The sequence below is a fragment of the Plecotus auritus genome, assembly GCF_963455305.1.
Source record: "Plecotus auritus genome assembly, chromosome: 4".
In the NCBI taxonomy this organism is placed as follows: domain Eukaryota; kingdom Metazoa; phylum Chordata; class Mammalia; order Chiroptera; family Vespertilionidae; genus Plecotus; species Plecotus auritus.
This window is the reverse complement of record NC_137775.1, coordinates 189,289,883-189,303,256: the sequence shown is the minus strand read 5'-3', so window position 1 is coordinate 189,303,256 and position 13,374 is coordinate 189,289,883. Positions and strand designations below refer to the sequence as shown.

The 13,374-nt window shown below is 55.5% G+C and overlaps 1 protein-coding gene across 1 annotated transcript in view; it reads right to left on the bottom strand.

Moving 5' to 3' along the window:
• Window positions 1–1,777: 1,777 nt before the first annotated feature.
• The window catches only part of ZNF277 (zinc finger protein 277), a 45,165-nt gene continuing 33,568 nt past the window's right edge, over window positions 1,778–13,374 (bottom strand). The window contains exons 5-12 of the mRNA XM_080666130.1: window positions 11,818–11,909; window positions 11,129–11,239; window positions 9,966–10,098; window positions 7,270–7,337; window positions 6,135–6,231; window positions 4,427–4,469; window positions 3,552–3,726; window positions 1,778–2,418 (exon numbers count right to left, since the gene is read on the bottom strand). Of these exons, the coding sequence (XP_080522256.1) occupies window positions 2,235–2,418; window positions 3,552–3,726; window positions 4,427–4,469; window positions 6,135–6,231; window positions 7,270–7,337; window positions 9,966–10,098; window positions 11,129–11,239; window positions 11,818–11,909 (903 nt within the window). The 3' untranslated portion in view covers window positions 1,778–2,234. The remainder of the gene's footprint in view (window positions 2,419–3,551; window positions 3,727–4,426; window positions 4,470–6,134; window positions 6,232–7,269; window positions 7,338–9,965; window positions 10,099–11,128; window positions 11,240–11,817; window positions 11,910–13,374) is intronic.

Genomic DNA, 13,374 nt, shown 5'->3' with positions numbered 1-13,374 from the left:
GCTGCACGCTGGGATCAAGCCTACAACCTGGGCATGTGCCCTGACAGGGAATCGAACCGTGACCTCCTAGTTTATAGGTCAACGCTCAACCTCTGAGCCACATGGGCCAGGCTAAACGTTCTTTTTTTAAAAAAATTATTTATTGCTTTTAGAGAGAGAGAGAGGAAGGGACGGAGAGAAGCATTATTTGTCGTTCACTTGCTGATGCATTCATTGGTTGACTCTTTCTGGGCAGTGAGGCAGGTGTGGGAGGGATTGCCTTGCGGAAGGTAAGACATCAATTTATTTTTGCTTCTGCTGTTGACCACAGCACATTCTTCTGATCTCCCAATGTTTTCCAAATGATGGCAATACCCAAACCTCAGTTGACGGTGATTAGATTTTCATTTACTGCCCACCCTGTATCCAAGACAACTGAGTGAGAATATCTTCACACATCCGTGTGTTGTAGTCTAATTTTCCAAGCCCCAGAGGACACAGCTCCCCTGGAATCTTAGATGCTGAATGAATGCTGTACGAACTCACGGAGTGTTTTTCAGTTTCAATTAGCGCTCTTACAGCGCCATTCAGTCTTGCAAATTGCTGTCAGTGGGGACTGAGCCGCTGAGCTCTCCAACATACCAGTCTGAGGCCTGAGCGTTCCACTGGGTGGTGCTGCAGCTGCCGGCACCCGCAGCTCCCGAGTCGGGGAGACTTCAGGGGCAGGGGCGGCGCCTCTGCTGACCAAGCACACCACGCTGGGATGTGCTCCCTTTGGAGGAAGTGGATGGTGTATGAGCCCGGCATATAAATCACCGACATTTGGAAATTGACACCAACATCACATTTACTACAGACCTTACCAAGTTTTGCCAGCTGTCCCTCTAATACCTTTTACACAAAAGAAAAACCTTTAAACAAAAGGTTTTTTATTGATTGTTAGAGAGGAAGGGATGGGGTAGAGAGCTAGAACCATGGATGAGCTGTCTCCTGCACGCCCCCTGCTGGAGATTGTGCCTGCAACTAGGGCATGTGCCCTGACTGGGAATTGGACTGGTGACCTCTTGGTTCATGGGTCAAAATTTAACCACTGAGCCACATCAACCGGTTGAAAACCCTTTTTACTTGGTCCAGGATCCAATGCCAGGTCACAGGTTGTGGTGCCTCTGTAGTCGGAAACAGTAGTTCAGTTTCTGCTTTTTCCTGGCCTGGACTTAGAAGAATGAAGGCCAATTATTTTCTAGACTGTACCTTAGCCTGGCGTGGACTGCCGTTCCATTCTGTTCGCATTACACGTTCTTGGGAGGAAGCCCCAGAAGTGATGCTTCATCCTCCTCACTGCATCTTATCAGGAGGCATCTAGCAGGTCTCCTAACTGACAACCCTGCGAAAGGCACTCGGAGCAGGGGCAGCGGAAATCATGGGCTTGTTGGCTCTGAGGTCATGATGGGGTCTGTTAGCGATGTGGACAGACTGCAGGAACGTGGGCTCATTGGGCTCATGTCCATTTCTAGGGAGTCTGCACCTCCAGGCAGAAGGCGTAAAGGTGACAGGTCGCTCTTGACTGTTCCAAAACAGCGCCCATCTGCGCGCCACCCGGCTTGGCCCGGTTCCTTGCCTCCGTGGCTCCCGTCGGGCCACCACCCCACCAGGTTGCCCAGCGCAGGCATGAAGCATGTGTGGTGAAAATTGACTTCCTGGACGAAGGGAGCGGGGTGGGGGTGGAATTGGGGGGAAGGTACTGAAGACACTGGCTGAAACCTGGTTTATAAATAATCTGAACATTTCATTTATTTTTAAAATATATTTTTATTGATTTCAGAGAGGAAGGGAGAGGGAGAGATAGAAACATCAATGATGAGAATCATTGACCGGCTGCCTCCTGCACGCCCCCTACTGGGGAGCAAGCCCGCAGGCCCGCAAGCCAGGCATGTGCCCTGACCGGGAATCGAACCGTGAACTCCTGGTTCACAGGTCGAGGGTCAACCACTGAGCCACACGGCTGGGCGAACATTTTGTTTCTTTGTGATGTGCATGTCCTATCACAGACAATTGGTCTAATGAAATGAGACCAGATGCTCTGGTTACATAATAAAACTTTAGAGTAAAAAATACAAAAAGTCCTCATTTTATTTTGAAAAAAGTAAAGTCATTTTTTCAGTTTACTTTGGCCAGGACGCGTCCCTGGCGGGGGGCTGGGGCTCCATGCACACTCCTGGCTCGGTCTGTCTCTGGACAGGCGACGGCTCGCTCCCTCAGCCCTCCCAGCCCCGTGGCAGCAGCCGGTTCAGGACGCTGCTCTGCCTCAGCGCCTGGAGCTGGGACGTGTCCTCACTGATGACGGTGACGCCCCTGCTCTGGCCCGGAGCCGACAGGTCGCCCTCGCTGTCGGACAGTGTGCACAGCAGGCTGTCGTTCTCATAGGTGGGGAAGTAGTACCTGCAACACCACAGACAGGTCTCACCGACTGTGCCTCACCGAGGACGGCGGCTCCAAGGGTTTCCTTCGCCACAATTTCAACAGCGCGGCCGTGAGGGAGACCCTTCTGAGTGACCTCAGGGTGACCTCTCCTGCCCTCTTGCGAGTGTCCTCGCTGCTTTTCTACATGAAGATAAGCTCACTGGGTCAGAGCACCCCCGCGCCGGGGCAGCTGGCTGGGCAGCGCCCCCACTCCGAGGCTGAAGCTGACATCCTTCCTCCCTCCTCAAAGGCCCCGCTCTCCCCGACCGACGGGTAGCAGCCTTCAAATACAGCTCCTCCCTCACACTCCATCCGCTAAGATCTGCTGAGAACAATGGCTTTCCCTGTTTGTTTCCTGCCTAACCATCACTGGTTCCTTCATTCTAGGTGATAATCTACAATAAAAGTGTGATATGCTAATTAGACCGGACAGCCGGACGACCTTCTGGACGAAGCCGGGGCTGCACGGGCCGAGCCCCTTGCACAAATTTTGTGCCTTGGCCTCTAGTCCGTATATATAAAAGCCAAAGTGACCACCCAGCCGTTAGCAATGACGCACAATGACCACCAGGGGGCAGGCGCTCAAAACGCAGGAGCTGCTGAGCTGCAGTGACTTGGCAGCTGTGGTTCTCTGGGTGTGATGCTCCCAGAACCAGAGGAGGGAGCCCGATTCCAGGGTGTGTTACCCGCGAACCGCCCTCTCACAATCCAGGACCCCTTGTGATGTCAGAGAGCCGGTTTCGGCCCGATCCCCGCAGGCGAGGCAGAGGGATCCCACCGGTGCACAAATCCGGGCACCGGGCCTCTAATAATAATAACAACAAATCTCTATGGACATTTCCGAGTCATGCTGTGTCCTTGTCTGGACACACCTTGTGGTCGGTTCTGGGGCACCTTAGAATGAGAATTACAGGAACAAGGCACCCGGTGGTCAAGCCACACACCTGGGATTTGTGGAAAAACCAAAGCCGTCTGTTTTAAAGAGGAAAACCTGTCCTAGAGCTTCCTGGCTAGGGTTCTGGGGGGACTTGATGGGACATTCCCTGGAAATAGAGGGACCCCACACAGCCAGAACCCCACAGCCTCTCAGGCCACCCAACCACGCTACTCACTCGGGCTGGTCCCAGGTCCTCCTGTCGGGGAGCAGGGCCGCGTGGTTGGCCTCCGCCAGGTGGGCCCCCAGGTCGGCCCTGGATGGGAACCTGGCCCAGCAGCCGTAGCACCGGCCCTGGTGAACCTGCCGTCGGATGAAGTTGACCAGCTTCACTTGCTCATAGAAATTCAGTCCTGAGGGAGAGAAGTGCAGAGTCACTATGCATGTTTATCTACTGTTAACACAGGCACGTCTGTAACACACGCACGTGTCTGTAACACACACAAGTGTCTACAACACATGCACGTCTATAACACACGCACACGTCTATAACACATGCATGTGTCTATAACAACGGCACATGTCTATAACACTGGCACGTGTCTATAACACACACACACACACACGTGTCTACAGAAGCACCAAAGCAGTCAGACCCAGAGGCAAGAGGGAGGCTGCTGTGTGCGAGGCGAGCTTTTCATGGTCTGGACCCATCAGCAAGCCCTACTTTGTGTTCAATGCCTGAATCTTTCTGTCACCATGACCCTAAGAACCAGGCACAGGGTGCTTCTATGATGGCGAGTCCAGCTGCACCCCAGCAGCATGAGGGGTCTTGTGTACGCCGCCCACGCCCTGTCCCGTTCGCCCGAGGCCCCGGGTCCCAGCAGGCCGGGGACCTCTGCTCGGCCTCTGGTGGACAGTGACCAGGAACCTGGATTCCGTCAGAAGTCGCCACATACGTGGACAAGGGGAGAGGACCACCTGAGGCCAAACCCCGCTGTGAACACGGAGTTCCGGCAGCGGTGGGGACTGTCTGCGGGGACGAGGTGGCCGTGGCCCTCCCGTCACAACCACGGGATGGCCAGTAGCGGCGCAGCACTGAGTCCGACTCACCGAGCTCTGCCTTTGTTTTGAGGAGGTCAAATCCGTGCGCCTCCTGGAAGAAGGGATGGGTAGAGCTGTGAGCAGGTAGGTACTCGATCTTCCAGCCGATTCACAGGAGCCCGACACTGAGACCCCGTCTCAGCTCATCGTCCCCGGCGTGATATCTTGACATCTAGCTACTCCCTGACTCCACACAAGCCCACCAATCAGGTGAACCCCATCACCTGCCTGTCCCTGCAATCTCCACAGTTCATGTGGGACGCAGTGTGCAAGGGGTCCCCCCCGGGGAAACGTGGCCTCCCGGCCCTTGTCGGGACGGGAGCTGTGGACAGGGGCTCTTGCTCCACGCAGAGGTGGTTTCGCACTCTGCTTTTCCGTTTATGCTGTTGCCGACAAGCCGCCAGCTTCCTGTTATGCACACCTTCCCGTAAGTCACACCTAAAGCATCTTCTGGTGCAGAGGCTCATTTTATTCTAGTGCCCATCCCTGTCTTGTCCATCTGGGTAAACGGTTGAACGTACAAGCGCACAGAGTAAAGAACACCTCACCCCTGATCATTCAGGGGCCCCCAGGCAGGACGCTGGGGCTCCGTGACAGTCGTCACTGAAAGGGACTGAGCCGAGGGTGGGGGCTCCGGTCAAGGAGGCAGCAGAGGGGACTCCCACACAGGGCGGGACACAGCTGCTTCCAGTTCTAATGTGTAGGACACTGAATTACATGTGCACAAGGGAACCAGTGCACACGGGACCAGGGCACACGGGGATCTGTGCACACGGGGACCAGTGCACACGGGGACCAATGCACACGGGGACCAGTGCACACGGGGATCTGTGCACACGGGGACCAGTGCACACGGGGACCAGTGCACACGGGGATCTGTGCACACGGGGACCAGTGCACACGGGGACCAGTGCACACGGGGACCAGTGCACACGGGGATCTGTGCACACGGGGACCAGTGCACACGGGGACCAATGCACACGGGGATCTGTGCACACGGGGACCAGTGCACACGGGGACCAGTGCACACGGGGACCAGTGCACACGGGGACCAGTGCACTCGGGGACCAGTGCACACGGGGACCAGTGCACACTACTGGCGGCCAGTGTGGAGAAGCGGCCCTCAGCTGCATCTGTGTGTGCCTGTGGCCTTCCTGGACCCCCCTGTCCTTACTGCTCTGAGTAGTCTCTGACCAGGGTGCAGTTGGGGGGGGGGAGGGGGGGCGGGCAGGCAGTGGAGTCGCCCCTGTGGGCATAGGTGGGCGGGGGCATGTCCGAATCACACAGCCAGGCAGTCAGCCCTCAGCCCCGAGTCCAGCTGCAGTGCTGTCCCGAGGCACGGCTGCCCCTCTCCCAGGGGTGTAGGAAGGGTCCTCTCCAACATGTCCTGGGTGGAAACAGGCTCAGAACTGCTCACTCCGAGCTTCTTTATAAAGAAGGGAACGCAGACACTGGGGATCTCTGCTCTTCTCTCCAAATCCTTTCCCCGAGGAGCTGCAAGACCACACCTGGGCCCCGTCCCCTCCCTGCCCCACCCTCCATGCGCCCAGGGCTGTGGGCACGAGGGCCATGGGCAGGAGGTGTGGCCTGCCTTCCGCTTCCCCGCATGCTCCGCTCCGGAGCGGAAGGTGCTCCAGGAACGAAGGGCGTAACCTGGCGAGGCCGTGGTGTGGCTGCCTCCCCGCGGAGCAGGACAGGATGAAATGAGCCGTCTCACCTCCATGTGGGCGCACAGTTGCTCCGTCGTTTCCGCTTGCTTTTCACAGAACAGACACACGGCGGAGACGGGGTGCTCCTCCCAGTCCGACCAGTCCCTGCGCCCAGCAGAGAAGGCAGACAGACCCCTTCATTAGGGCCCCGTGGTGTATCTCCCCCGCCCCCCGGAAGCCGCCTGTCTCTCCCGCTCCGCAGTTTTGGGGAGACTGTCTACACATCACGGCGCTGATGCAGCCTCCGACATGCAGAGCAGCCCCAGGAAGCCAGCATGAGAGCCGGAGCGGCTCGTCTTCTGGCACCTGCTCCTCCGAGCAGCGACTTCCTAGGGGCCAGCGCCACGGCCTCCGGGAGGCCCCGTTTAATGGTTTCACGGCGGAGGACCCGTGTGGGGTGTGCTCATAAACACACCGCTAGGTGCACGCGCCCTGCTGGGTGGGTTTCCACATGACAAATGGTGTGCTTTGAAAAAGCAAACTGCACCTCATACAGGAGACAGTAATCGTTTGAAGGGGGGCAGGGGGTAGGTTGGTAGATGGAGAACTCAAAAAGCATATAACCCCTCCCCCCCTTTTATTGCCATTTCCTCCTCTCCTTGCATTTAGTTTTGAGACACTGCCAACCTCTGGTCATTCCTGAACCAGGACATCAAGCTCAGCCCTGAGAGGGAGGGCCATGGGCTGAAGGGCACTGACGGGAGGAGGGGGGTGTTCAGGACCCTTCCAGGCTGAGGGCCCGCAGCTCAGACTTCCCCCTGGAAGCCACGCGTGTCCTCAGTGTCACCACTGGGCTGAGCAGGCGACCGTGAGCCAGTCACCTCCCAGCCCGGAGCTCACAGCCCACGCCCTGCCCACCCCTGGCCAGGAGCTGGCCAGGCTCTCGGACAGCACCTCTCCGAGGGACCCTGGCCTGGTGTGCGGCCTGCGCATTGGCTCAGCAGCACTCGGGGCACACCCGCTTGGCGGGGACAGCAGCAGCTGCAGTGCTTTAGGGGGAGTGCTGCTGAACCCGTTCTTGCCGCACCACGTGCAAGGCTGCCTGCTGAGAGGTCCCCTTCTCCTGTCGTCCCAGGTGGCGTTAGACCTAGAGAGCCGCCCACTCCCCAAACACCAGCCCACCAACAGTGTCCCGAGTCTCACTCTTCCTGGGGCTCCAGCAGCTCCCGGTCATCTTCCGACTGAACCTCTTCCCATGATTTCCCAAGTTCCTTTGCAGGAGAAACAGGGATTAGAGGGGGAGGGTAGGGGAGGAGGAGAGAGCCGGCAGACTTGGCAGCGAGCCCCATGCAGTGGTTCACACACACTGGGGGGGTCGCACCGGCTCTGACACAGGGAGGGTGTGTCTCCCCAGCGCTTTCCATGTCCTTTCTCTCTGGAGAAGCAGTAGGACCCTCTCAAAGTCTCCTCTCTTAGCCGTGAGTGAGTCAGTGTTTCTCAGCCATGGACGCACGTGAGACCCCCCCTGTGGTCGGTTTCCCAGGCAGGACGGCCCTTACCAGTCAGTATAAACCCCCCCGTCCTTCCCGTCACTATAATAAACCCCTTGTCCTTCCGTCACTATAATAAACCCCCCGTCATCCCCACCACTATAATAAACCCCCCTTCCTTCCCGTCACTATAATAAACCCACCCTCCCTTCTTCCCATCACTATAATAAACCCACCCTCCCTCCTTCCCACCACTATAATAAACCCACCCTCCCTCCTTCCTGTCACTATAATAAACCCCCCGTCCTTCCTGTCACTATAATAACCCCCCCGTCCTCCCCTCCACTATAATAAACCCTCCGTCCTCCCCGCCACTTTAATAAACCCCCCGTCATCCCCGCCACTATAATAAACCCCCCGTCCTTCCCGTCACTATAATAAACCCACCCTCCCTCCTTCCCGTCACTATAATAAACCCACCCTCCCTCCTTCCCATCACTATAAATAAACCAACCCTCCCTCCTTCCCACCACTATAATAAACCCACCCTTCTCCTTCCCGTCACTATAATAAACCCCCCGTCGTTCCCGTCACTATAATAAACCCTCCCTCCTTCCCGTCACTATAATAAACCCCTCGTCCTTCCGTCACTATAATAAACCCCTCGTCCTTCCTGTCACTATAATATACCCTCCGTCCTTCCCGTCACTATAATAAATCCCCCGTCCTTCCTGTCACAATAATAAACCCCTCATCCTCCGTCACTATAATAAACCCCCCGTCCTTCCCGTCACTATAATAAACCCCTCGTCCTTCCATCACTATAATAAACCCCCCGTCCTTCCCGTCACTATAATAAACCCTCTGTCCTTCACTATCAGTATAAACCCTCCCGAGGTGTTGTGCACATGGAGGACGAAATCCCGATCCTCGCCATGGCCTCCAGGCTCCACGTGGCCCACCTCTTGCTCAGGTGCTCCAACCAGATGGCTCTCTACTGTCCCAGCTCCTTCCGCCCCGGTTGCGTCACCTCCTAAAACACCGCCGTTCACCTGTACGTTCTCCTAGCTTCACGGCTCAGTCTGGTATAAACAACAGCCCTCTTCCAAGTCACTTTTTATTTCTCGAGAGCAGGGGTGGGGACTGCCCTAACCTTAACCCTAACCCTTCGCCACGAGCTGGTGGTAAAACATCGGTAGCAAATCACGGCTCCTCTCAGTCGATCTTCAAACACGCTAAGCCCGCTTCCAGGGGAATGTATTCCAACACGGGTTATGCAGAACACACAGAAATTCCACCCCAGAGCAGACATTGCAACATAGTTCAGGACATGCTCCTCTGTCCATAGACCTCAGGGGCCCGTCCGTGGGTTTGCGAGCAGGCGAGCTCTCAGGGTGGAAAATCCTCTCCCTTGTAACCCCGTGAGTCCGTCCTAAAAGCCACACATGTTAACAGTCCTCTTGCCCGTGAAATGGCTGAAATGACTTGGTTTCTCTAAAACTCCCATTACAAATAGGCCTTGGATTGTGTGGCTCAGTGGTTGAGCATCGACCTATGAACCAGGAGGTCAGGGTTTGATTCCCAGTCAGGGCACATGCCCAGGTTATGGGCTCCATCCCCAGTGCGGGGTGTGCAGGAGGCAGCCAGTCAATGATTCTCTCTCATCATTGATGCTTCTCTCTCTCTTTCTCCCTCTCCCTTCCTCTCTGAAATCAATAAAAACATATTTAAAAAGATAAAATTCCCATTAAAAATAAACTGGCACAAGAGAATAATAAAGATAATTTTGGGGGTGGGGTCAGGAAGGGGAGGGTTTTTTAATGGGGAAGGAGGGAAGAGTGAAGAGATTGTTTTGTTTTCTTTTTTTAAAAAATATTTTTATTGATTTCAGAGAGGAAGGGAGAGGGAGAGAGAGATAGAAACATCAATGATGAGAGAGAATCATTGATCGGCTGCCTTCTGCATGCCCCTGTACTGGGGATCGAGCCCGAAACCCAGGCATGTGCCCTTGGCCAGAATCGAACCTGGGACCCTTCAGTCCGCAGGCCGACATCCTACCCACTGAACCAAACCAGCTAGGGCTGTTTTGTTTTCAAGAATTATCTAGCACAGCCCCGCACGGCCAGAAGCCAACACATACTCCTGACTAGAGCACAGCGGCTCTGGCCTCAGGCAGCAGACACGTTATAAACGGGGGAGCGCGTGGACACCCAAGTGCTTCCCGGGCACTCACTTTTCCAGGCGAGATCAGTGGTTCTGTTGTGTTTTGCACACTCCCCTCCCCAAGCCAGCGGCCGCTCGGCGTGCCCGGGGACAGCTGGCCTCGGCCCTGCAGCGGGCAGTCTCGGACGCCCCGGCCGGCGGCCGTCTGTGGGAGCAGTGGCGCGGCAGGCGAGGAGGAGGACTCACCAAGTAGTTGATGACGTAGAACTGGTCGTACTCGCGGTTCCGGGGGTTGATCCTGCGGTGCTGCTTCTTCCGCATGTGGTCCTTGAGCAGGCCCTTGTCCCGGAAGGTCCTCTCGCAGTACAGGCACTGCAGGCTGCAGGCACAGGCGGTCAGGGGCCCCGCAGGCGGGCAGCCACTGGCTCACTACCCGGTCATGCGCGTTCATTCCAGGCCACGCAGCACCTTCCAACGGGACGCGCCCCCTCGCCGACCCCGTTCCACGTGCCTGGCTGGCAGGATGCGTATGTATTTCTGAGTTTGCTAAGCTGGCAGTTTAGTTAAAACCAGAACAAAGAGAGCTAACCCCCACATTACTTAGGTGGTTTACTAATTAACCTGCCCGGCTGCACACGCAAACGGAGGCCTGTCCTTCAAACGACGACCATGGTAACGCGTGGCTGCGCTCCCCAAGGGCAGCAGCGAGGCCCGGTCAGGTGCCCAGAAAAGGCGGGAGGATGCACAGCCTCTGTAGCTCAATGAAGCTGAGAACATACCACATGTGCAGTATGTTTACTGCCACGCTGATAGGATATAGTGAAAAGTATAGAAATCACACATCCACAGTCAGAACTGTGGCTCGGGAAACGCTCCGAGGAGGGCGCGCGGGAGCCGGAACGCAGCCCCAGGCGCCCCATTTCCTAGGCCGGACGCGAGCGTGCGCCCCACAGCTCACTGCCCACACCGGAGGTGGAATGCAGTGCTGGGGACAGGTGCCATCTTCCCTTAAAAACCACCAAAGACAACGTGGTCTGCACAGATCGAGACTGTCGCACCCAGCCGCGGTCCTCCGCCGGAAAAAAGGAAGAGTCCGTTTCTGTAGTTACTTCAGTTAGGTTTTAAGCCAGCCGTGGGCAAACTACGGCCCGCGGGCCGGATCGTTCGGCTGTTCTACACAGCCCGCGGAGCCGAAAGAGCGGAGGGTTCTCTTGCTCTCCCCTCCGCTCCTTTACTTTGAATTTATATTAGTTCACACAAACACTCCATCCATGCTTTTGTTCCGGCCCTCCGGTCCAGTTTAAGAACCTATTGTGGCCCTCGAGTCAAAAAGTTGGCCCACCCCTGTTTTAAGCTGTCACACGAGTCCAGGACTAAGGGCTGCAGGCTGTGCTGCACGAAGTACTTACTTGTCCAGCTTCCTCTGCAACGTGCACAGGAATTCACCGCAGTTCACGATGTTGTCCGGCAGCCCGATGTTGAAGGCATGCTCTCTGGCCATGTGGTTCAAAAGCACAGATCTAGGAAGAGAGCTGAGCAGTCTGTATTCTGTACAAATCACTCAGGAACAAGTCAGGTCAGCAAGAGCGCATGGATAATGAGCGACAACCTAACGGAAGTACATGCAGGTGTCACCGAAACACACCAGGCCACGGAGAAGCTCCCAGGTATGTGAGCACCGTCCGGTTCCCTCTGCAGGTGAACTGGGTTCTGCCCTTAAACTACCGACTAAACAGCTTTACTTTTCCAGTTCACCATGGGGACGGGAGAGACAGCTGCCCGAGACGCAAGTGACCAGCCGGGAGCTGGGGTCACCGAGATCTAGTGATTCTTTTTCCAAAGTAAGACCCAACGTGCTCACAGTCAGAGTTAACACGTTAACGGGGACAGTGTGTCTGCAGCCGTTTGCTCCCGGTCTTCCTGTCGGCCAGTTAAGAAAGGCATTTCCCTACTCTGCTCACAGCAACTCCAGTTCACCTCCAATGTCGGCATGCTTTCAAAATCACTGCTGGCAACAGGAAAGGGTGCTGAGGGAACCCGTGTTCTGATGAGTTTTCACATGAAACAGTCACGTTTAAAGACACGCATGATGGCAAACCTGTTTCCGAGGAATTCCTCATTGCAAAACATACAAATGCCATGGAAACTGTTGTCATTTCGCTCCCGCTGCTGCTGCTCCAGAATTCCTTTCTGCAGAGAGAAGCAGATGCCGGGTGAGACCTGGTAAGCACACCGTGAGTGAAGGCAGCACCGCCAGCCTGGAGGGAGGACACCGGGTGGAAGCACAGGCGCAGCGTGTAGAGATGCGGACAGCATTTTAAATTTCTCCATTCCACTTGCATTTAACTTCCAACTCCATGCCTGGCCCATGAGGCTCAGTGGTTGAGCGTTGACCTATGAACCAGGAGGTCACAGTTTGATTCCTGGTCAGGGCACATGCCTGGGATATGGGCTTGGTCCTCAGTAGGGGGCATGCAGGAGGCAGCTGATCCATGATTCTCTCTCATCATTGATATTTCTATCTCTCTCCCTCTCCCTTCCTCCCTGAAATCAATTAAAAAATATTAAAAAAAAGAATCAATAGAAATATATTTAAAATAAATTCCAACCCCCACTGGCAAATGCCTGCAGACACTCCACTGAAGGCTGTGCAGAAACTCGGAGTCCAGGGCGCCTCACTGTCCTTCCCAACCTCGCCCTTCTCCCTCTTCACTAGTCATCTCTGCTCCTCACCGTCTTTCAGACAAAAACGGGGTGGATCTTCGACCTGCTCCTTCCTGCGATCCGTTTACTTTGGAGTCAAGTTCTGTTCACTTGCACTACCGTTCCTGCTGCTTCTCTCCACCGTTCCCAGCGCTGTCACCGAGACCCTTCCCGACCAGTCGCTGTGGGGTTACCGTGAGCCGTCTCCAGGGTCTCCCAACCTCACCGTCTTTCCATTGGCCCATCCTCCCCTTGGCCGCTGGGAAGACTTTCCCTAAACATTGTTTACACGCATAATTACCTGGTTATTCTCTGACTCAGATAATGTGAAATACGCTTTGGTGCCACCTGAAGTCGGGTAATTGATGGACAGGGTTCACTTGTGCCTGGGTTATTAAATGTGGGATATAATTGTTACCCAGGCAACAGCAATCTTCTGCTCACCCCCACCCTCTCTCTGGAGCGGTCGCCTGCCTTCTCTGCAGAAAGGATATGAAAAGTCTTTGAAGTTATAAAAGTCTCTACACTGCTCTTGTATTACACTGGCATCTACTCTCCAGCGTCTCTCATTGCACGGGGCTCAAATAGGAGCTTCGTGAAGTTACTGCTGATCCCGTCAGTATTTATGGAGCAGCTTAAACACGAACGGGTCCAGCGGCTTATCCCGGCCCATGGGGCCTTTCTGGAAATGTTTCACCAAACATCCGAAACAGGAACCCACTGAAGAAAAGATATAGAAGCGACCGTAACAGAGATCGACTCCTGCTCTCTGGCTCCCAGCCATAACGGGAGACAGGACGTCACACTCCCCTGTGAAGTGCACAGGCTGCCTCAGAGAGCTGCTGTGGTTTCTGACATCGGGTAGCGAACAGCACAGGCCGGGACCCTTCAGAGACAAGAAAATACATCGCCAGTTCTCTGCTGGGTGTGTTTTCCAAATTGCAACACAGAG